The 25,941-nt window shown below is 35.6% G+C and overlaps 1 protein-coding gene across 1 annotated transcript; it reads left to right on the forward strand.

Moving 5' to 3' along the window:
* Positions 1–580: 580 nt before the first annotated feature.
* ALG10 (ALG10 alpha-1,2-glucosyltransferase) lies at positions 581–5,220 on the forward strand. Its single transcript, XM_007968138.3, has 3 exons — positions 581–892; positions 2,087–2,284; positions 3,991–5,220. The coding sequence occupies exons 1-3, from the start codon at positions 722–724 to the stop codon at positions 5,041–5,043; spliced, it is 1,422 nt and encodes a 473-aa protein (XP_007966329.1). The 5' UTR covers positions 581–721; the 3' UTR covers positions 5,044–5,220.
* Positions 5,221–25,941: the final 20,721 nt, after the last annotated feature.

The raw sequence follows: 25,941 nt of genomic DNA on the forward strand, positions 1-25,941 counted from the left end.
ATATGGCCATGAGAGTGCCTTAGGAATGTCAGTTTAACTAAATCCTGTGAGGGCATCCACATTTTGAAAGAGTTCTCTTTTAACCTAAACAAACAAACGAACAAACACTCCTCTCACTTAAGTTCATTCGGCATTGACGGGTCTCTGGTTCTTCAAGTTTTCATCTGAAAGTCTCAGTCTTTGCTATCACAACCAACGCCCCCTTCCTACACTCCAAAGTTGATGGAATGAAAAGTCGTGGAATTGAAGGTTTAATAAAAAGAACAGAAGTAACGGGGGGAAAAAATGTGTAAATTTTAGGGCTTGGAATTGGAGACGTGGGGAAACGTCGCCACCTTCTGGTAAGTGATGGAAATGAGCAGGAAAAAAGATCCAAGCTGAGAATCGGCTTTTTTTTTTTTTTTTCCAAGGCAGCATGTCACGCACCCCCTTAGGCAAATTCCGAGACCCGCCCTTTCCGGAAGTTTTAACACTCTGTGCGCCCGGGCAATGTGATTGACAGGGTAATCATCCGGTCCGTTATCTAAACCCGTCACTCCGGGAAACAGCAACCCGATCTTTCCGGATCCGCGCTTTCCCAGCATCCTTTGCCTTCCGGTATGTGGCCCAGTTTGGCTCGTCCCGTCTAGCGCGCCCATTTCGAGCCCAAGTTTCCAGCTCGGGTTTCCGGGCTCAGAAGTTTCCAGGAGTGGGTTCTTCGGCAGCGGCTGTGGGAGCAGGAATGGCGCAGCTAGAGGGTTACTATTTCTCGGCTGCCTTGAGCTGTACTTTTTTAGTGTCTTGCCTCCTCTTCTCCGCCTTCAGCCGGGCGCTGCGAGAGCCCTACATGGATGAGATCTTCCACCTGCCTCAGGCGCAACGCTACTGTGAGGGCCATTTCTCCCTTTCCCAGGTGGGGTCTCCAACCTGTCCCCACCCCAGGAGAGGCCTGAGAGGTCCCAGCGTCCCCAGCTCCTTCTCCCATCCTTAGACTTAACTCGTCCGGTTCCACCCCACCAGCCCCAGAACATGAAAGAAACTGGGTATAGAATTTTGTTCCTGTCTCTGAAATCTGTGAGATATTTATTAAATGAATAAATAAACAGTAGATCTGTCTCCCAGGAAGGAATGATCTGGGAGAATACTTAATGGGGAACTGAGCGCTCCTGTTGACAGCTGACGATGTCTATCCCACTTTGTCTTTCCTTGTCTCGGGAGTAAAGGCATTGCGGTGCTCCTTGGAAATACCAGAAAACTTACCTTTAGCTCACCTGTCAAGCACCTCACTATGCATTTTAGGGGTGGGATAGTATGGACTGGAGGGATCTTCAGCTACCAAAAAGTGACCATTTATAATCAGAAATTCCTTCCCTGAGTATTTTTAGTGAACTATCTGTTAACTGGATAAACTGGCAACCAGTCCAGTCACATCATTTTTGAATATATATTTGACTGTGCAAGTATGTACATATAAATATCAAAATAAACATCGCCTGCTTTTCTGGTGACACAATATAGGGTACTGCCTAGAAATATAAAGTCTGTTTTAGAGAAAGATCTGATCTTAAATCATGGTGCTGTGATTTACTACTTTTGTGATCTTGGAGATGTTCTGAGTTTCAGAAATTCAGGTTACCTATCTGGAAAATGACAGTAATCTTTACTATAAGGCATATTGTAACATTAATACAGAGGGTTTGGCACAATTTCTGTCTCCGTTTATGTTAGCTGTCATCATGGAGCCTGTGGACCAAATGTTTTCCTAAACTTAGAGTCCCAACCAGTGTTTCCATGCTTTTAAAAACTGGAGCATTTGCAGCTTATTTACCAAAATAAAGACTTTTTAAAGAACATTTCTTGGAAAATAGAAATAGATTTTAAGTTGTTGTTGTCTGTTGGTTGCTGCTGTCTGAACAATCACTAAGCTGGTCCGGGGGCAAAAAATAAGAAAAACGAATCCTGTTTTGCCAAGGACTTACTTAATCTTGTCAGAATAACTTCTCAAAATTTCTGATTGTTGCTGGAGATGAGACGTGGGCTTGACATGTTTGTGTCTGTCTTGTTCGTATTACCTCTTGCTTTTACTTCTTTTCCTTTCATTTTAAAGTGGGATCCCATGATTACTACATTACCTGGCTTGTACCTGGTGTCAGTTGGAGTGGTCAAACCTGCCATTTGGATCTTTGGATGGTCCGAACATGTTGTCTGCTCCATTGGGATGCTCAGATTTGTTAATCTTCTCTTCAGTGTTGGCAACTTCTATTTACTATATTTGCTTTTCCGCAAGGTACAACCCAGAAACAAGGTATGTTTCAAAATACTTAATTACAAGTTTATGTGTAATCAGGTCCACAATTACAATGAATTAGTTTTATGAGATTTGGTGAAAAATGTCTTTAACACTTTGTAACTTTGTATTTTTGTATATTATGTAAAGGTAAACATAAATCCTCTGTCTCCATTTTAGAATAAATTTGTATTTAAACACTTGAATAGCTTATTTGTAAAATCTAAAGTAAATATTTGTTAAGTGAGTCAAACCAGTTCAATAAGTACTCACTAAGCTTATTCCATGTGCTAGGCACTGGGACAACAGAGATAAATGAGGCAGTCTTTTTCTTGTAAAACGTATATATTCATTAGGGAAAACACCCTTTACCTGAGGACTTTTGATGTGATAACAGTGCAGGCCCTGGAGGTAGATTGCCTGGGTTAGAATTCTCTCCCTGCCACTTAGCAGTTTTGTTACCACCATGGGCAGGTTAACGCTTAGTGGCTCCATATCTTCATCTATTAAATAAGAATAATAATAGAATCTGCCTTTTAGAACTGTTATAAAGGAACAAAGAAACTTAATAAATGGAAGATGCTTCAAATAGTGCCAGATACATAGTAAGGGCTCAGTAAATATTAACTCTAATGATTATTTTTAACCATAAGAGATGATTTTAGTAGTGCCAATTATGATAGAGTGGTACAAATAAGATGCTATGAGGATACAGAGAAGGAGCAGGGGAACACTTATTGCTTTTCTGGGAGGGAGGGGACTAGGTGGCATTCAGTAAGTCCACACAGAGAAGATGGTACCAGAGCTGAGTCTTGATGAACAGATAGGGCTGTAGGGTGGGGAATTAATCCTGAGGAGACAAACAGCATAAGCAAAGGAAGAAAGGCATTGATTGAACAATGAGGTGTAGGGAATTGGTCTTGGAATTACAGGATTAGAAAGTAGAGGGATGTAATACTAGAGAAAAAGGTCATGAATGCCTTTATATGTCACCGAGAGGACTTTGAACTTAAGCATGTAATGGAGAGACTTTAATTTTAGTCAAGGAAATGGCATGATCTGATTTGGTGATTTTGATTAAGTAGAGTATACAATTCAAGAACATAAGAACACTTTCAAATTCTGAAATAGCATGTCAGAAAGGCCAAAAGAGGATATAGAACTTTAGACTGGCTCACTTTTCAGAAAAATACCTGTTATTTCATCATGAAAATTTCATCTTGAAAAAGTAAGTTTGGGTATAGTAGTGAAAATACCATATGCATGTTTACATTCTCCCTTGTGTAGAGTTATGAAGGATTTCCTTAAAGGAAAGTGGTGATTATGGCTAAGTGAATCCTTATTGAAGGCACTAAAACATAAGCTCAGGGAAATGGAGCCAGCACTGTGTCCTGTTTATCTCCATAGTCCCCATAGAACTTAGTCGGTATCTTGCACTCAGTAACTCCTTAATTAATCATTGCCTGATTCAAAATGTGTTAAGCTACAGAAGCTTTGGCACACACATGTTCTCCAAACTGATAGGTATACATAGAAAGTACCAGAAAGTATTCTTATAAATGTATATTGTGTTTTTGCAAAGCCAGAGATAAGATTAATATTAATTTTATTTAAATAAGGTTTGAGTAGTTGAGTAGTTTTTAAATAAATCTCTTCATTAGGTAAACAGAAATAGCATTTTTTATCATGAAAATAATTTTGTCTGTGTTTTTTCTTCCTCCAAGGCTGCCTCAAGTATCCAGAGAGTCTTGTCAACATTAACACTAGCAGTATTTCCAACACTTTATTTTTTTAACTTCCTTTATTATACAGAAGCAGGATCTATGTTTTTTACTCTTTTTGCGTATTTGATGTGTCTTTATGGAAATCATAAAACTTCAGCCTTCCTTGGATTTTGTGGCTTCATGTTTCGGCAAACGAATATCATCTGGGCTGTCTTCTGTGCAGGAAATGTCATTGCACAAAAGTTAACTGAGGCTTGGAAAACTGAGCTACAAAAGAAGGAAGACAGACTTCCACCTATTAAAGGACCATTTGCAACATTCAGAAAAATTCTTCAGTTTCTTTTGGCTTATTCCATGTCCTTTAAAAACTTGAGTGTGCTTTTCCGTCTGACTTGGCCCTACATCCTTCTGGGATTTCTGTTTTGTGCTTTTGTAGTAGTTAATGGTGGAATTGTTATTGGCGATCGGAGTAGTCATGAAGCCTGTCTTCATTTTCCTCAACTATTCTACTTTTTTTCATTCACTCTCTTCTTTTCCTTTCCTCATCTCCTGTCTCCTGGCAAAATTAAGACATTTCTTTCCTTAGTTTGGAAACGTAGAATTCTGTTTTTTGTGGTTACCTTAGTCTCTGTGTTTTTAGTTTGGAAATTCACGTATGCTCATAAATACTTGCTAGCAGACAATAGACATTATACTTTCTATGTGTGGAAAAGAGTTTTTCAAAGATACGAAATTGTGAAATATTTGTTAGTTCCAGCCTATATATTTGCTGGTTGGAGTATAGCTGACTCATTGAAATCAAAGTCAGTTTTTTGGAATTTAATGTTTTTCATATGCTTGTTCATTGTTATAGTTCCTCAGAAACTGCTGGAATTTCGTTACTTCATTTTACCTTATGTCATTTATAGGCTTAACATACCTCTGCCTCCCACATCCAGACTCGTTTGTGAACTGAGTTGCTATGCAATTGTTAATTTCATAACTTTTTACCTCTTTCTGAACAAGACTTTTCAGTGGCCAAACAGTCAGGACATTCAAAGGTTTATGTGGTAATATCAGTGATATTTTGAACTGTAAAAATGGACTTAATAATTAGACCATTTCTACAAAGAACAACTGAATAGGTAGAAATCATGGAATTTCTTTTAGGTGCAGTGGTGGTCCTCAAATTACATTAGTGTGTATATATATATATATATATATATATATATATATATATATATATAAAAATATGTAAGAAATCAAGTGGCAAAGAACTGAGAAAGCTTAAGACCTGCTTCAAAAGCCTGAATAATGGGAAAATTGTTTTCAGATATCTCATATTGCTTTCATAATGTTGGCCCCTCAAGAAGCTTGGGAATGTTTTGTATGTACAAGTTTATTAAAACTGGGTATGCTTCATATTACTGGAACTAATTTATTCTCTTCAGAGAGAAATATTAGGTTAGTACAAAAGTAATTGTGGTTTTGCCATTACTTTCAGTGGCAAAAACCACAATTACTTTTGCACCAACCTAATAACAATGTATTAGCAAATATTTACAAATGGTCAGGTGATATTCTTGATTGAAAAGTTGCTTAACATTTCAGTAAATATAATTTTAATTCTAAGTCAAAATAGAAATACATAAATAGTAAATGATAAAGTAGAGACTCATATATGTCTGTCTAGGCATCAAATTGTTGGTTATTGTTTACAATCTAGAAATGATGAAGCTCTTTGACTAATTCCTAATATGAAATGTATGATGGCCAAAGACAAATTTTGTTGATTATAATCCTTTAAAAGAGGGATTTCCTTTCTGAAATACATATTATATTAGCTTCCCAGGGCTGCCATAACAAATGACCACAAACTTGGTTGCTTACAACAATTTTCCTCACAGTCTGGAGGCCAGAAATCTAAAATCAAAGTGTCAGCAGAGTTGGTTCCTTCTGGAGGCTCTAAGGAAGACTCCGTTCCATGTCTGTTTCCTAATATCTTGTGGCTGTCTGAAATTCTTGGAGTTCTTTGGCTTATAGACAAATCTTGTCCAAGTATTGCAGACAGCAGTCTTCACTCCAGTCTCTGCCTCTGTGCTCACACAGCCTTTCCCTCTGTTTTCTCTTCATTACCTTTTGAGGACAGTGTCTTTGAATGTAGGGCCCACCCTGATCTACAATGATTGTGTCTGGAGCCCCTTAATTATGTTTACAAAGACCCATGTTCCAAGTAAGTTCTTATTCACATGTTCTGAGTAGACATGTCTCTTCCTGGGATACTTTTCAGTCCATGACAGTTACTAAAGGACATTTTAGGATAATCCTCATAATGATTGTTAGGAGACTACCTTTTTAAATTTTTTTTTTGTTATATATCAAATTATAGTTGTATACACTTATGAGGCACAAAGTGGCGTTATGATTTTTGAATATAATGTGGGATGAGTAAATAAAGCTAATATTTGACATATTTTGTGATGAAAACATTTGAAATTTACTCTCAACAGTATTGAAATGTACAGTGCTTAATTATTAGCTGTATTCACCATGTTGTATAATAGATCTTAAAAAAGTCAAACATATTCCTTCTGTCTAATTGAGGCTTTGTATCTTTTGATTATAATCTCCCCATTCCCACATCCCTGGCCTCTAGTACCCATCATTCTTCTCTCTACTTCTTTGAGTTTCGTTGTTTTAGATTACACAAATAAGTGAGATCATTGTGTTTCTGTGCTTGGCTTACTTCACTTACCATAATGTCCTCCAGGTTCATCCATATTGTTGCAAATGACACAATTTCTACCTTTTTAAAGGCTGAATAGTATTTTATTGTGTATATATGCCATATTTTCTTTATCCATTCATTCACTAATGAACACTTAAGTTTGATTGAATAACTTGGTTATTGTGACTTGTCTGCAATGAACGTGGAGTGCAGACTTCTCTTTGACATACAGATTTCAAATCTTCTGGATAAATGCCCAGAAGTGGGATTGTTGGATCAAGAGATAGTATCTTACCTTTTAAATAACTCTCAGTATCTTTACTGAGAGGTTAAAAAATAAGTGACTTCTGAGGTAATATACCGCTAAAGGTGACTAGTGTTTGATTCCATTATCTATTAAAAAAAAAAAGTCAGCATTGAAAAAGGTGCTATTTTCAACTATTTATTATTTTAAAATAAGAATGCTTATCAGTACTTTTGAATTTAAGATAAATGTCTTGGTTAAATTTTCTAGGCAGTTCAAAGATGGCCATTTGCTGGTGAATTTTCCAAAGTAGGTAACAGATAAAATGATTATATAAGAACTTGGCACAACAGACCATTTTGCCTTTAGTTGTTCAAGAAATGATACCAAACTCAAAGTCATTCACTTGAAACAATTGACAAGACCATTCTTAAGTGTTTAGATCCTTGCTTTTAGAAACATTCTTAGTTATATTTGTGTTTTCAAGAGTTATTGAGTAGATTTTTTTTCATGAATTTTTAAACATTAGACTTAGCTGAATTGGTTAAAATCAGGTGATTATGAAAAAAAGTACTGCCCTGCTCAAGGGTATGTAGAGCCCTACAGTTAACCATTACGAAAATCTGTGAGTATGTCTATTTTGAAAAGTGTCGTAAGAAGATCTAGTCCATAAATCATTATAGGTTCAGTAATACATCATTTTGAACTGATTCTATCGTCTGTGAAATTCTAGAGATATGTTATCTTTAGGTAGCATTAGTAAGATTCAGGTATGCTGTGAATTTTGTTACGTTTATGTTTTCCATTAATGGATAGTCAGAAATCTTTTGAACTGCGTCTGACTGTATTTAAATGTTTGGAAAGATAGTGTGTCTCAGTTTAAACATAGCATCTCATTTTGGCAAGATAAATTATTTTAGCTGTGTTGCCTTTTCTTTGTCTTCTTAGAGTTATTTCTGAAATGTGCATAGCCAGTCATAAAATACCTTTTATAAATAGCCTAATGTAATTTATTTATAATAAATACATGGCTTAATGAAATGCATTTCTAGTTTGAACTTAATTGCCACTTGGCTTGATATTATTTTCCTTAGAATTGTTGGAAGAGAGGAGAGAGGAAAGGATCTACCATTTTTATTTATACCACCTAAATAGTGGACTGTTATTTTAGACTCACTTTTAAATAAAATATTTATTCATATGAAGAAATACATTTTGTGTTTATTAATTAGCAAGCATTTATTATCTTTGAAGTAATTGGAATTTCATTAAAAAGTGAGGCAAGTAAGAATTGTGATATAAATTTGAAAAATTTTAAATGGAAATTTAAATATGACTTAGGATCCAATGGGCTTGTAGAAAAAAACATTTAACATGGGGGTTAAGATTTTTATATTTGGTTGTGGCTCTGGTATCAATAAGGCAAGTGGTTTAGTCTTTAGTCCTCATTTCAGATGACAATAGTATTTGTCCTAACTCTAGTCAGTGTCTGATTGGTATGTATATAACCTTATATTAAAAAGGATTCATCCTGCCATATACTCATAATATGTCATATGATAAATATTGAGTAGATATATACTGAATGAAGTTTTTAGTATAGAGTGAAGTGAATAGAAAAAATATCATATATAACCATGGCTAATTTTAGGAAGTAAATAGTGTTTCATAATAAGAGTCATCCTAAACATTTTTCTGCATAATTTTCTGACCCAGTGTTAAAAATTTTTATTTGCTTTAGTGCAAGCTTGTTCAACCCACAGGCCACATGCAGCCCAGGACGTTTTTGAAGGCGGCCCCAACACAAATTTGTAAACTTTCTTAAAACATAATGAGATTTTATGTGATTTTTTTTTTTTTAATAGCTCATCAGCTATCATTAGTGTTGGTGTATTTTATGTGTGGCCCAAGACAGTTCTTCCAGTGTAGCCCAGGGAAGCCACAAGATTGGAGACCCTTGCTAGCGTTTAATGCTTATACATGTATTTACTTGTAAATATGTTGTTTCTTTGATAGGATATGATTTCAACATAATTACTGTTTATTTAAAATAAGAAAAATAAATAACTTTCAACCATTAAGAGGTTATAAGACCTTAAAGGGAAAGTTTCTTTAATAGGGTATAATTTCAAAATAATTGCTTTTTATTTAAGAAAAATCAGTAACCTTCAACCAATAACAGGTTAAAGAATTTAAAGGTAAAAGACATTTCAACTAATTACAAATACTTTGTTTTTTTTAGTTGGGCAACATTCTACCACTCTAGGAATATCTGTTAATTATTTTTTATATAGGGTATTTTTGTGTATTTAATGTTGACAACTGACGTTTCCAATATATAAAAACTTGTGTAACTGAGAAAATTATAATGAAAATAGAGATTGAGGATATATTTTTAACGTATATCCATGAGTCAACACTAATATTTAATATTTGAGATTTGAAAAATTATTTCTAGGGTGAGAAATTTTGTCACAATATAATATCTGTATATTGTGCTTTTTTAAGAGAGAAATTTTTGATGAATTTAATGTTAATTAAATTTTATCTCAGCCTATCACCATCAGACCAAAAGAAGATACAGTATTTTTCTAACAAGGAAAAGAAAATACATACATATGTATTTTTATATACAAATGTATATGTGTGTATATACATATAATTTCTTTTTTTTTAATAAGAATCGAGACAGGGTGTCACTATGATGTGTGGGCTGGTCTCGAACACCTGCCTCAAGTGATCCTCCCACCTTGGCCTCCCAAAGTGCTAGAATTCACCATGAGCCACTGTGCCAGTTTCCAACAAGAAAAATATTAAATGTATTGGTTTTTCACAGTGAAACTTAATTCAGCTTAGGTGAACCATATATGTGTGTGTATGGCATATACAAGATGAAAAAGGGAGGAAAAGTAATAACAATGGTTGCCATCAATCATTGAACACCTGTAATGTTTTAGGCATTATACTAGCTGACTTACAAATATTGTCTCATTTGATGCTACGTTTATATTTCTATGAGGTAGATATTGATTTCTATTTGACTGCTGAAGAAACTGAAGGGCAGGCAGGTCAGGTGATTTGCCCAAAGTCCATACTGTCACTAAATGAATATAGATTGGTATGACTCCCAAGCCTGTGAGTTTTTGACCATCATACTCTGCCTCACTATGAGAAGTTTTTTTTAACTAATTTTTTTAATTAAACGAAGCAGTGTATGGAGAGAGAGGTGATAATCCATGTTTGCTCTCTGCAGTTTCCAGACCATTCATGGCTTATTTTTATACTGGATATAGTCATTTTTTAAAATGCTACAAACTGTTCAGAAGAGCATGAACAACATGATAACTCCTTATAATTTTGTTGTAAGAAAAATGGCTAAAAGTATGTGGGATGTTTAATTTGGATAAGTGAAGATTCTATCACTTGATAAGCTCTCTTGAAGAATCATTATTTGAAAGATTGAACTTAATTCTGTATTGCCTGAACTGTAAATCAGAGGTCAACAATTAGATTGCAAATCATGAAAAGCATACCTTTTCTAATTGTTCAGTGTTTTTAGGAAAACAAGTAAAAAAAAGTAAAATTCTCATTCATTGGAGATAAGATTTTTATTTATTAAAGATGCTTCAGGAGAGTTAGATAGCAAGTAGGTAAAATGTCTTTTAAAGATATCTGACATCTTTAAAGCTCTGTGATTTTTAAATTCTTAACTTTGTTACAGCTAATTTTTAAAAATTAATTGCTGTGTCATGGTCAAGTATTTCTGATGACTTATTGCTGTCTTTGGTATATTTTAAGTTTCTAAACCAAAACTATTTATATTACCCTGTTTTACAAAAACATTTGAGTTATACAACTTAGTAAAAGGTATTTTAGCGATGATGTTTTGGAGCACAGGTAATATAGTATTTAACTTATTTTCTATTTTTTATCCCTCTACATTAGTGAAAGTAATGTACTTCTATTTGAAAAGCTTTCCCCTAGTGATTAAAAAAAAAAAAAAAAAAAAAGGCTGCGCACTATCTGTAAAAATTTTTAAGGTGGTGTCCACTAGGTGGAGATATTGTGCTACATTTCCAAATGTAATTAAACTTTTATTCATCTGAATTAAACTCTTTTATACTGTTTTGTTGTATTTAACCACAAAGATTTATAATCATTTATATCTATTTATCATAATGTTATTCAGATGTTTCCTGAGTTGTATGAAGCTAAGGTAAATGTAAAAAAAAAACCCCTCACTTTTGTGTTTTGTAATCACATATTAGATGATTTAACCTAATATAGCTTCCCATATGATATGATCTTTTCATGTGGCATACTTCATTCATATGACATAGTCAGAATCTTTTCCCACAAACAATGAGTGATGATGTCTCATTTGAAAACTCGTGTAACATTGTATGAGCCACTGTTTTAAAGTGATGTACCCATGCTAGTCTCATAACAACTCTATGAGATCAGTAGTGTACACATGGGGAAACTTAGTAGAGAGAGGTGAAGTATTTTTTCCAAGATTACAAAATAACTGTCTGAGCTGGGATTCATAACCAGGCAGCCTGACTCCAAAATCAATATTCTTAACTCTATTGATATGAAGGAGAAAGGCATGAGGTCTACCTTCAAATTCATGGCATTTTAGAAAGAAAAATTGTCACAAATAATGTGATTATACTTCCTAGTTTTATAGGTCAGGAAAATGAAGTCCACAGTAATTTTGCCTCTTCCACAGGGAGACAGACTCTCATCTACCATTGTGTCTTCTGTTTCTGTTTTTGTCATCATCCCTCAAATTGATATATGTTGTAAATACGAATTTAAGGAAGTAAAAAACAAAATAACTCAGGGCTGGAGCCTTCAGCCATATTAATATACATTGACATAAAGACCTTTGTTTTAATAAGAATGATTCCAGTTACCAAACGGAGAAGTAGTTGTTTGAAAGTTAATATTTAGCTTCTCAAAAGAGACTCCTATTTGGAAGCAAATTGTTGGTTAAACGTGACATACTTTAGATTTTTGAAAAATTCTCGGTGGAATAACAACAATTTCATTTTTAAGAATGTATGAATATGTGTTTCATATGCTTTTAAGTTATATATTTTATTAGATACTGTTCTCTAAAATGGAAATGTTTATTTGACTTCTAAAAGTCATTTGTGAGTTCATGCTGTGTAAAACTGCTTTTCTGCTTTTATTCTTTATAAAAAAGTTTGTTCAAATAGCATGTTTTTATTTCGTTTGTAAATAAATTCATGTTTGATAATGTTTTATAATGTATTGTATCTATTTAACACATTTTCTTATCCTAAACCAAGTGTTAAAAGCTTTGTATTTCCCTCACACTGTCCTGTTAGCCATTTTCCCCTGCCTATCACATCCCTAATCCTAAGCTTTATTAGTCATTTTAAAATAGAACCACATCTTTTTAAATGCCTGTGCTATGTGCTCATAACTAGCCTGGGTGTCTGTATAATCTTCCTTTTATTCTCATAATAATAGAAAGCAGTTAAATTACTGGCTGATCACCTTGAACTTGTGGGGGTTGGGTTTCTTTGTTAGGCTAGGTCTGTAGGAAGCTAAGAGTATTTACCAAACACATCTAACTTGGCAGGGTTCAAGCCCCAGTCTTTGGGTCTTGTGGTGAAAAAAAGAAAGTGGTCTCTGTGTTCGCAGACTCCCAGCTCTTACCTTCCATTGGGTGTCTTAGAGTTTCTCCCATCATATGCAGCTCGGAGGTCAACCCAGGACTTATACACAGATTTTAGAATTCCCTTCTTCTGCGACTTCCTCTTTTCTGAGATTTCTCCTAATTTACAGCTACTCTAGCAGTCCTGAATTCTGTCCTCTCACACCTCAAACCTGTCATATTGTACCTTTCTAACTAGGGAGTGCCCTCTGGGGGAAAAACCATATAAACATGGTTCTCACCCAATGAGATCTTTCAACTGAGTCCATCCAGTTCCTGCCTTCTTTTGTTTACTCTTCAGTGTTTCCAAAAAGATTTTTTTCCCTTTTTAAATGAGTCAATCTACTGGAAAGCTAATATAATAAAAGCTCCTCTGCCATGACCTGCCTAGGAACCTTGTCTTGATTGTAGTTAACATGTGTTATGTGTAGTCTTTCTGTTTATTAGATAAGGAGGTTGTGGGTGTTACTTTTGGTTTTGAGAAACTAAAAGGGAGAGTTCCTGAAAATAGTTTAGGTGGAAAGAGTAAGTTTTTGGAATATGGACTTCTGTATTAGCCCATTCTCATGCTGCGAGCAAAGACACACCCGAGACTGGGTAATTTATAAAGGAAAGAGGTTTAATCGACGCATAGTTCCACATGGCTGGGGAGGCCTCACAATCATGGCAGAAGGTGAAGGAGGAGCAAAGTCACATTTTACATGGTGGCAGGCAAAGAGAATGCTTATGCAGGACAGCTCCCATTTATAAAACAATTGGCTCTCGTGAGACTTATTCACTACCAGGAGAACAGTATGGGAAGACCCGCCCATATGAATCAGTTACGTCCCACTGAGTCCCTCCCATGACACCTGGGAATTATGGGAGCTAAAATTCAAGATGAGATTTGGTTGGGGACACAGCCAAACCATATCAACTTCTAATATAGTCCTTTAACAAAGTCTGTCATAGTGTTTGTTATTAAATGCAAAGACAACTTGAGGGTACCTTGTGTGAAAAAAATGGTATCAAGAAACACAAAAGTGATCTACTCCAGACAAAATGAACTCACCTAATGGGGGCTAACTAATGCAAAGTACAATGTGATTATCACTGAGGAGAAATATAAGAGCTAGGGTGTTTACATGAGAATAGAAATCACATCTGGCTGAAGGGACAAAGACATACTTCATGGAGAAACTCACATTGGAAATTATTCGTATGGAAACCTGTGGAGACACTACAGAAAGCATTTCAGGCAGAATAATGTGATGCAAACAAATTACACAGTAAACTACCATATAGTTGAGAAGCAGGGGGTGACAGTGGCCAACAGTTACGAAGTGCTGTGTGACAGGCACCAGTCTAAATATTGAACATGAATTTATTTAAGCCTCATAGAGATGCCCTAAGGCAAATGCTATTATGATCCCCATTTTTACTGACAAGGAAAATAAGTCATAGGGAATTGAAACAGTTCACAAACAAGAAGTGTGGCTCCAGAACATGCCCTGTTAACCAGGGTGCTATACTGATTCCTGCTAAACTTGCATCATCTGATGACCTGTGCATCCAAAGAACTGAGGTTATTTTTAGGAAGAAAGTAAGAACAGTGCTCTGCTTTATACAGTGAGGAGCAAGGAAATCACATGCCCCACACACAGACCCACAGATAAATGGGTGTGGAGAGAAAAATAGTTATTTAGAGATGATAGCCAGGTTTCAGTTAAAACCAGAAGAATGGCTCTGTGAGACAGGCCCTCCACTCTTCTGTAGATCCTGTTGTAAGTGATGCAGAAGCCAGAAAGAAGGTTGCTCTCCATCAAAACATGAGGATTTTGGGAGACCTCCCTAAAATATTTGGCCTGAAAGAGTTTGAAGCCAGGAGGAGAGATGCAGTGTTAGGAGAAACGTTTCATGAGCTGTAACAGGTACACTATCAGTCTTTCTCAGTGAGTACTGTTCTATGTAACTTTTATATTTTCCTTGCAACCCTATCACTCTCCAAAGGTCTAGTGAAGAAATCAAATTTAGATGAAGAAACCTAGCTTGACCTAGAATCTTCACTCTGTGTGTGTGTGTGTGTGTGTGTGTGTGTGTGTGTGTGTGTGTGTAATGTATACACTGGGTCTTTGGGCCAGATACATTGTAAGGTTTCAGAGGTATAAACAGGCCCTGGGCTGTGGAGAGCCATGGGAAGGGATGATCTTGATCTAAGTCAGTAGTTTTTAGCCACATCTAGAAATCTGTGTCTTGGTCATAAATTTTGTTCTTTGAAATGCAGGGAAATGTATCATAAAATGCAGTAAATGCAAGGAAAAAGTAACACATTAAAGCTAATTGGTCATTAATATTTTAAGAGCATATGGGAATGTCATATTCTGTTCCCTCAGCTCTCCAACCATATCCCCCACACATACCCCACACACTGCCTGTCTGCACATAAGCACAAGTATTTCTGGGGATTGTAAGCATGAGAACTTTAGGGGTATTGCTAGGAAAAGAAGGAAGAGAGTAAGTAGGAAGACTGAAGACAGAGAAAGGAACCACCAGAAAACGTAGAGAAAAAGAGAGGAATCCTTTCTTCACATACCAATGACTCTAAGAATACCTTTCTCCATTAAAATATCTCATCCAGGAGGCACATTGGAATGAAATACATGTGGAATACTGTATTTGAAAAGACAGAAGAATATAATAGGATCTGAGTTGAAAGACCATGCTTATCTCTTCACATAAAAATTTATAAATTTTTATAAATTTACAGTGATGTTCTTTAGTTGGGGTAACTGTGATGGGCAACATTGAAACCCTTTATGCCAATTTTGTTTTCAAAATGCATTGTCCTAAATTACCCCTCAAGGTGGCACTCTTGGACATCTTTTCCAGTTATTAGTCTGACAGGAACTTTGTACCACTTTACTTACCTTCATAATGTCACAGATGCTAGTGATTTTTTTCATTGTTTTACAAAAAAATGCATTCTTTGAACATTTTTAGCTTTAAGCAAATATATTTACTTGTTTTTGTCATTGAGCATTTTGAAAACATGTAGTTAGTAGAAGCTTGAAGCAGATAATCATAGCTGCATTCCATTCCCCATAATTAAGAATATGTAGGGCCAGGCGCGGTGGCTCACACCTGTAATCCCAGCACTTTGGGAGGCTGAGGCGGGCGGATCACGAGGTCAGGAGATCAAGACCATCCTGGCTAACACGGTGAAACCCTGTCTCTACTAAAAATACAAAAAACTAGCCGGGCGAAGTGGCGGGCGCCTGTAGTCCCAGCTACCTGGGAGGCTGAGGCAGGAGAATGGCGTGAACCCGGAAGGCGGAGCTAGCAGTGAGCCGAGATCGTGCCACTGCACTCCAGCCTGGGCGACAGAGTGAGACTCTGTCTCAAAAAAAAAAAAAAAAAAAAAAAAAAGGAATATGTAGAAACCTGATATTTTCTCTTTCTTTCCAACTGGAATACCAATCAAACCTGGAATTTATAGTTTTAATAAATGTAGAATTTGTTTTATATATATATAGTAATAAAAATATAGTAATATATAGAGAGAGTAATAAAAGGCTTCCAAAAGCTTTTGTATGGGAAATTCTTGTTTCCGTTAATCAGGCCATTAGAAAAGCAGCCTGCCATTCTCTGACAGCTGTGCTATAGAGCAGGTTACTTGATAAGGAATGAAAGCAAAGTGATTCTATTTGTTGTATAACGTGAGTGACACAGAAGGTAAATTGTGTTAAATAGTCATGGATTTTAGCTTTCTGAAAGCAATGCAATTTGGAAGTTTCTCCAAATCTCCAAATGGTTTTGCGTTACATATAATACAACTTGACACCTAGCTTTTGATGTTTGAATTATGTGTAGCTAGAAAGTTGATAGAGGATGGATCTTTTCTGTTTTATAATGTTTGGTATTATACTGGATCTTTCCTTGTGTTAATTTTTTCCTTCATTAATATATGAAAAATTCTGTGAACTACTGAATATCCAATGAAATTTTCTCAGTCTCAAAAGACAAATAATACAATTTGGAAGACTGTAAATTTGTTTGCATGTAATCTAAATCTCTAGATATACTCTGCTATTTTTTTTTTTCAGAAAATTCTGAGTTAAATGTTTATCATTATAATGTCAGAGGATTAACTTAATATTTCTATCTTCCAAATCCAGTTTTCCTCCATCAGGAACAAATTTTCATCAAATCGAAATAATAGTGTAGTTTTTGGAAGAAAACTAGCTTATTATGAAAAATAATTAGCAGGCATCTAAGAAAAAAATTCTAATCAAATTTGGCCTTCATATTTTTTAACCGTTTTGTAATTTGGGCTTAGTATTTGATAAGGGTAAGTTAACCAAGATCAAAACCTTTAAAATATTCAAATTGATAACTATTTTATAATTATTGAAATAACTTTTCTCTAATAAATAAAGGAGAAATACATTGAACAAAATAAAAACCAACCAACTTTCTGCTACACACTAAATTCTGATAGACTGTCTTTGTCTAAGATAGCAAGGCAGCTATAAATACAGAACACTTGAGCTACAGTCAGAATACCTGGATTCAAGTCCTGGCTCTGCCATTAACATGCTGTGTGAACCTAGGAAGGTGAACCTATTAGATCAAATGAGAAAGGAAAATACATATGAAAATTGTTAAATAGCTGTTAATTGCACACAGTGTAAGGGTTATGCATGATTTATTTCATATGACTGAGGCGATATACCAAATGGTTTTATTAACTTTTATCATAATTTTTGTATGATGTTAAATAGTGTTAGATAATTGAATCATCCATTGTTGCTATCTGCAGGAATGTTTTAAAGTGGCTTTTTACATCCTTTAAAATGTCAGTTCCTTCTTTAACTTGAAAAGACACAGATTTTGGTCACTTTTTTGTATACTTGCTAATTATTACAGTTAATGACCTTGTCTTCCCAAAACAGTGATGTTCTAAAATGTTCTAAATGTTCCATTTGATGTTCTAAAATAAATGTTACATTTGGTACATTATTTAGAATTTCATTAGTTGGGCATTTTACCAATGCAAGGAAGAAATAAGGAAAGTCGTTGAGAGTAGAGAAACATGAGTTAGGAGAGGATATTTTGCTTCCATCTACATAGTCTCTCCCCGGTGGGTCCCAGAACTTTTAGCATTGGAATGTATAGCAAAGCCTCATGAAGAAATGAGGCTTGGAATAAAACTTGAGTTCAAAATATCTACCTTCTCTTTCATCTTCTGTCTCCTTCCCCACACTCAAACCCACAGAGATTCTAATTGGTTTACTCTGGTTCCCACTCACAACACACACAATAGGCTTCCATCTGAGCCACGCTAGGACTCACTCAATGTAACCCATAAATATTTTCCTTTGACTCAGATGCCAGTTGAGGGTCCTTAGTTATGGCCAACATAGCAGAATAGGTTACATTAAAAATGTAATTCTCATGTTGCTTCAGCTTTATTTAGAAACAATTCTAGCTGCTCTCGTGATAAGGAGGTATGAACAAGAACAGTAACCATTGATATAGCCAGTATAGCAATATGCCATTTTATAACAACCAGAAAGCTTTTAATGTAATAAATACAAGTATAAATGTGTGGTTTTATTTTCCCTATTTTTTCTTATGGCTCCCATAAAAATATGATAACTGGACAAACCAATGGTTATTTGCCAACTACCCAAAGCTCTTCATTTGCAGTTTGCTGTAGCAGTATGCATAACTTAATACGCGGTGAAAAGCTAAGATATAAAGGGATATATAATGTCAGGAAGCTTTTCATGACATTGCAGTCCTCCTCATAACTGAATTTTTTTTGTGTACTTATAGCATCATCACACCATTCAAGTTGCTAACTTACTTATTTGTATTTCTTACTAAACTATAAGCTTCATGAATCCAAGGACTGTGTCTGTCACATTCACAAACAGCCGGCATATAAACATAGCAAATGTTCAAGAAAGAGCTTTTGACTCACTTAATGAATATGAATAACTAGATACCCAAGGGGACCAAACTAGAATACTTTTATATTATTTAAATACAAAACTCTAGTCAAATTTAAGTCTACTAAATTTTAGTCTAGCGACACTCGATGGAGAACTTATTGTCTGTTCTTTTATCTGAGATGCAACTACTTTAATGCTCAAAGGCCAATATATTTTCCCACTAGAATGCCTTCCTAAAAGAAAAATAGTGGGGAGGCTATGGATTAGAAGAGAGTCAAGATTTAGATCAACCAATCAACGTGTAGACTTTCTTTTCCTCTTTTTTTTTTTTTTTTTTTTTTTGAGACGGAGTCTCTTTCTGTCTCCCAGGCTGGAGTGCTGTGGTGCAATCTCTGCTCACCAATATGTAGACTTTCTATCATCACTAACATGACCAAACCATATCAATTTATTCAATTTTTGCAATATTTGTATTATTAAATCTTTGTATTGTTAATGCTTTTTTGCAATTATTTGTATTAATTTACTTGTATTTGTATTATTAATGATTTTAATATGTAATATATTATATATTCCTTTTACATAAATATGTCAGAATATTTATTTAGAAATGTATATATACTTCTTATTTAGAAGCATTTAACATTTAAAAATAACTAATGTCCTAAATGAATAATGTAATGTTCTAAATAAACATTTCTTAGAAATATATTTATATGCACATGCCCAAATGTGTACGTGTGTGTGTGTATGCCAGCTGTACAAAGAAAATTCTCTACTTTGTATTTTTGATAATTAGAATTATAGTGGTGGTGATTTGCTTTGATATAAAACATTTGACAAATATCACCAGTGAATGCCTGTCTGATGCTATTTAAAATTAAAATATTATCACATAGTAATATGTACAGGAAAATTAAGACATGAAAAGAAATCAAAGCTAAAGATAAATAGGCATTTCTCTTTGCAACATGAGCAGTTGTAGTTGTGGCTCACTTCTCTTTTGCCATTTACCCTGTTCAAAACCGTATCCTTTGTCTTGCAGTTATATCGATAAATTCTTCAGGCAGTCAGTTCCAAAGCGCTCTCTGAAGATGTTGGAGCTCTGAGTCACTGAGGTTTAGTTTGAATTTAATGTTTGATGTCATATTGATGCTTTTTAAATTGTGAACCATCATACCTAAATTTTTACCTAGATCTTTCCAAATCTAGGCATATCAAATAATCCTAAAAAGCTAGCATTTATTTTGTTCTCATTTGTTTTCATAATTATATTGTTTGGTGTAATTGTGATTTTTTGCTGGTTTTTTTTTCCTTTTTTTTTTTTTTTTTTTTTTTGGCTTGTATCAAGGAAGGGATACTTTTTTATCCACATAAATAAGCAAGACCGTTATTGGATGCCATCTACCCACAGTACTGTCTGACCCTGAAAACAAATACATCACTTATCTGTGGCTGACAGTGTTCATTTATGTTATCCACCTTGCCAATTAAAAATAGAGAAATCTTATACATAATGAAATAGTTCTTGTGTTTCTCAAAAATATGATTTAATTTTCACTGATTTATTCATACATGATTTGGTATAGCAGTTTATTATCCTTACTAAGCAAGTCTATAGAATTTTACATTCAAAATCAGTATCTTGCTTTTGCTCTTATAGATCACAACATAAAATGAATATCAACAAATTTATAATTACAAACTGAATAGCAATAATCATTATAGTTTAAGCAACTATTTACAAATAGTACAATATTTATAGAAATGTATTTTACAAATAAAACAACAATTTAGTTCATAACTCTGTTGTGCAGAAATTTGGACTTAACTGAACTGTGTGATTTTTTGCTGGTCTCAGTTACATCTACAAGTTCAGCTAAACCATTTTGCATGTCAAAACAAAGGAGTGTGACCACCTATTGACCGGGGTTGTAGGGATGCCTGGACTATATGGGTCCATCTTGCTGGCCTGAAAATTTTAACATGGTGTCCTTGTCAGTGGTCCCAAGAGGATCAAGAAAGGGCAAACCACAATATACAAGTAGCGTTCAAGTTGCCGCTTGTTTTATGTTTGCCATTGTTTCATTGGACAAAGTAAATCACATAGCCAAGTCCCGTCACCATGGAAGGGTACCACCAAAGGGCTTGGATGAATTTGGAAGAATTTGTAGTTGCTTTTTAAGTCAGCCACAGATGGATTTTGGGGAAACTGATTCATGGATTCCTACTTTCTGTCTTTTTTAAAGTATTCATTATTGTAATTAGAATTGATACTAGACAGCAGTTGGTAGCTTAGACAGCAGGCATTTCTGCTCTCTTATGCTGCCACAGTTTGAGACCTGGACATTTAGCTCACCTTCATGATGTTATGTACTTTATAATACATAAATTTACTCATTCTCAACTTTTTCTTATTAGTTCGTGTACTTTTTTTGGTTCATCAGTTGGAAACTCTGATACTTTTAGGCATTGGCCTCAGATGGTGTTATGGATCATTAAATTATGTGATTCAAAGTCCTGCAAGAATAAAAGAATAATCTCAGCCATAAGTCTTGAACTTTGATACAAAAGAATAGATTGCAGCTGTCACCAGAATCTTAAATTTTCCTCGCAGGGCACTTTAAATGATTAACATACCGAACTTCTTAGTAAATAGTTGTTTTTTTTTTTTTTTTTTTAATTTATTTATTATTATTAAACTTCAAGTTGTAGGGTACATGTGCACAACGTGCAGGTTTGCTACATATGTATACTTGTGCCATGTTGGTGTGCTGCACCCATCAACTCGTCATTTACCTCAGGTATAACTCCCAATGCAATCCCTCCCCCCTCCCCCCTCCCCATGATAGGCCCCGGTGTGTGATGTTCCCCTTCCCGAGTCCAAGTGATCTCATTATTCAGTTCCCACCTACGAGTGAGAACATGCGGTGTTTGGTTTTCTGTTCTTGTGATAGTTTGCTAAGAATGATGGTTTCCAGCTGCATCCATGTCCCTACAAAGGACACAAACTCATCCTTTTTTATGGCTGCATAGTATTCCATGGTGTATATGTGCCACATTTTCTTAATCCAATCTGTCACTGATGGACATTTGGGTTGATTCCAAGTCTTTGCTATTGTGAATAGTGCTGCAATAAACATACGTGTGCATGTGTCCTTATAGCAGCATAATTTGTAATCCTTTGGGTATATACCCAGTAATGGGATGGCTGGGTCATATGGTACATCTAGTTCTACATCCTTGAGGAATCGCCATACTGTTTTCCATAATGGTTGAACTAGTTTACAATCCCACCAACAGTGTAAAAGTGTTCCTATTTCTCCACATCCTCTCCAGCACCTGTTGTTTCCTGACTTTTGAATGATCGCCATTCTAACTGGTGTGAGATGGTATCTCATTGTGGTTTTGATTTGCATTTCTCTGATGGCCAGTGATGATGAGCATTTTTTCATGTGTCTGTTGGCTGTATGAATGTCTTCTTGTGAGAAATGTCTGTTCATATCCTTTGCCCACTTTTGGATGGGGTTGTTGTTTTTATGACTAAGTAAGAATCCAAAATAGTCCCTGTGTGGGTCTGCCTTTATTTAAATGATTTTTCTGTGTTTTGAATATTGTGGAGTCTCCTATTTGGAATTATTGTTAGAATTCTGAAGTCCCACTTTGGGGGAAAAAAATTATTTATCCCAGAGCCATAGACAACTTTTTCCTTTTTCTATGGTTTCTTCCCTTCCTACTTCACTTTCCTGATTTCATCCTGTGCCGTCTTTCTGTCCCTCCCAATGTCAAAGGTCCTGAGGAAAGGACCGGGTGAAATGGACTCTGGAGTTAGACTGAGGCCCAAGAGCCTGATAAGCCTCAAGTAAGGGTGTGATCTTTCTGCCTGTTTCATCCACGTGTCACTAACTTAGTCCCATGTTCCAGTGATGACCTGTTACTTCTAAGTAACAGAAAAATAACCCCAACTTAAGTGCAAACAAAATAAAATGAAAAGGAATTTATTGGGGAATCAGAGAAACAGCTATAAAGTTCTAAGCCCTTCCTAGAGCCTCAGGACTAGAACTGGCCCTCTGAATGTTTTTCCTTGTCTTTATTTCTCTTTGCTTGTTGGCTTCTCCTCTCCTACTACAGGCAGATTTTTCCATTCAGTCAGGAATAATGACCAACAGGATCCCTATATCAGCTAGCAGTCATTAAGGAAAGAAGGATTAAAACTGAGTTTCTTTCTTTCATTACCTTTGATTACTCTGGTTCTAGAGCCAAAAAAGCCTTTGTTATCATTAAATACAAGTAAAATACTACATGACAGATACTGTTCTATGAAGTTTCCATGATTAAGTAATTTAATCCTCACAGGAACTATTACAGATAATCATATAAAGTAGGAATAATTCCATATTATACCCATTTTACAGATGAAGATGTAGAAGAACTAAATAATGAAATAACTTTTCCAGTTACACAGCTAGTAAATGGCAGAACCAGGATTCAATATAAGGAAATCTACACCAGGGACAATGCACTTGTGAACCTGCCATGGTTTGGAGGTTTCCTAAATTTCTACATAGGCCCCTCAAAGGAAATGGCAATTCATGTTCTAAAACAGTTTTAAAAAACTAAAACCTAATCCTCTTTGAAAAGATAGTAAATTTGAAATACATTTATAGGTACATTTTTTGACAGTGTGCAATTCAGGACTCATAGAGTTGGAAAACAATTAACCTAAGGTTTATTTGGATAGCTGGAAAAATTAAAGGACTAAACGTAATTTTGGCTGGAGAATAAATGATCACGTAAAGTAAAGACCTGTTCAAAAAAATTTTTATTGGATTCATTCCACCTTCATTATGATTAGCCATGTTAGAGGTTTGCATTATTTCTTATTCTTTATGTGGGCATTAGTTATCTACTTTATAAAGAATATTTTACTGTAATTTTTAAAAGAAATAACACAAATACTTTATACTATTGGATGTTAATAAAACACTTATATGCAGTGAAATGACTTATAGTAATTTATAAATTAAAGTTTCTTACTGTGGGACAAATTGAATTGTGGAGTAACAGGATTCTGTATCTTTTGAAAACTGGTGTTGTGGAATAAGCTACATTTTCATAAATGAGAGTTTATTTTCCTGTGAACTCCCAATTATTTTTTACTCTTTGTCAACTGATATTCATATTCTTAATTTTATTTGAGCTGCACAGAATATACAAGTTTCTTGTTCTGAAAGCTATTGTTATATGTGAAGAGGCTGGAAAGAGGCTATGCAGGTTAATGACTCACTCTCTCACCTCTGGGGCTGTTTCTTTAAGTCCAGGATCAATTCCTTTTTTTTTCTGACTACTGCCCTTCACACAAAGTAAAATAAAAGTCTTTTTGAAACTAGTCATCACTCGTAAGACATGATAAACAAAGACAAAGAAGAAAACTAACCATTCTGAGCTGAGTTTTTGGCTGAAGATATTACTTATCTTAAACCTCCAGAGACTTTATCGTCCAAATTTATATAGAGTTGGTGGTTGGAAGTGCCATGTGGGTTCACATTCAGATGAGAACATATTTTGCAAGCAAAATAGGCACACGTATAGGTTTGTGCAAATCAAAGTAAATGTACTAAAGGACATGTTTTCAGGACTGAATCTAGAAGTTCTTGCAGTACAGAATTTTTTCCTATGTTTTTCCATATCAATAAGTATCAATAATCAATGATCAGTATCAATAAATATCGGTCACTTGTAATATGTTCTGAACTATTTTAAATATTGGCCATGCCCTAGGAAAATAGGGCTAGAAATTGTTATTTATTCATACAGCACATTTACTTTTCAAGACTGGGGATGAAGTGGTAAACTAGGTAGACAAGGTTCCTGGTTTCAAAGAGGTTACATTCTAGTAAAAGAGACAGATCATAATCAAGGAAACAGTATTCACCCATGTGTCACTTAACAATGGGGATACATTTTGAGAAATGCATTGTTAGGTGATTTCATGTGTTTGTGAACATCATATTGTACTTACATAAACCTAGATGGTGTATCCTACTACACACCTAGGCTATATGTTGTAGCCTATGGATCCTAGGCTACAAACCTTTACAGCATGTTACTGTACCAAACATTGTAGGCAACTGTAACACAATGGTAAGTATTTATATATTTAAACATAGAAAATGTACAGTAAAAATACTGTATTATAATCTTATGGGACCACTGTCATACATGCAGCCCATTGATGACCCCGACATCATTATGTGGCACCTGACTGTAATTTCAGATACTAGTAAGTGCTATGAAGAAAATGTTAAAAGGGTGATATAATAGAGATAAGTCAAGACGGGGACCCTGAGAGATAGGTAAAAGTATTTCTTAGAAGGAAATATTTATGTCAAAACCTGAAGGAAACAGCTGCTTGACCAAAGTTCGTCATGGCAGACAGGAGGCAGGACTAGATTGCAGCTCTGACTCACAGAGATGGAGCAGCAGTGTGCGGAGGCTCTTATCGTGGAATTTTAGCTCCGGAATGATGACAAGAACAAACCAGGAATCCCAAGAGGAACCACAGACCCTCTGAAGGAAGCAGACTGTTCCTGCAGAACCTGGGAGACACCCCAAATACTGTGAGTGCCCAAATTGCAGAAGTGGGAAAGGGAGATCCTCCACTCCCAAACATATGCCCCCACGGGGAAACTGAAGGTCTAGTTTGCAGGAGAAGTTTCTGACCTTACCTGGAGCTGAGTCAATTTAGAGAGCCAAGCAAAATACAAGGTTAGAGGAAGCAGCAGGAAAGGCTCTGGGAGCTCACTGGGTCCCCAAGCAGGCCATTCCTGCCTGGAACTACAGGGATCCTTCAAGAGGATGGCCAGAGGTGCAGGGAAAATGCCACAGGGAAGTCTCCAGCAGAACTTCATAACAATTTGAACCAGGTGAGAAGCCTCCTGACCAGAATTTGGGGGACATTGGTAGAAGGGCTGAAGCAGGGCTTGCTTGTCTGATATAATGTAAAAGAGTCTTGGAACACATCCTGAGTCCAGGGTCTAAAACCCCTCATGGCCTGTGGAACACCAAGCTCTGTGCCAAAGGGTGGAAGGCTGCCCTGCCACACCACAATCGAAGTCCAGGGCATAAAACCCCTCGTGGCTTGGACAGAATCCAGGGCTCAGGGCATAAAACCCCTCATGGCCTCTGGAATGTGTCCAGACTTTCTGGCTGCTTGCTTCTTGCTCTCCCAGGATTGATTGTATCTTGAGTTCTTTTAACCTGCTCTCCATTATGTCAAGTAGCAGAGCATATGCTAAACCATCACAACTACACTTGACGTACCACTACCTTTCTACCCCCACGTCCTTACATCCTCACTTGTCTACCCCTACGT

Source organism: Chlorocebus sabaeus, chromosome 11 (assembly GCF_047675955.1).
Source record: "Chlorocebus sabaeus isolate Y175 chromosome 11, mChlSab1.0.hap1, whole genome shotgun sequence".
In the NCBI taxonomy this organism is placed as follows: domain Eukaryota; kingdom Metazoa; phylum Chordata; class Mammalia; order Primates; family Cercopithecidae; genus Chlorocebus; species Chlorocebus sabaeus.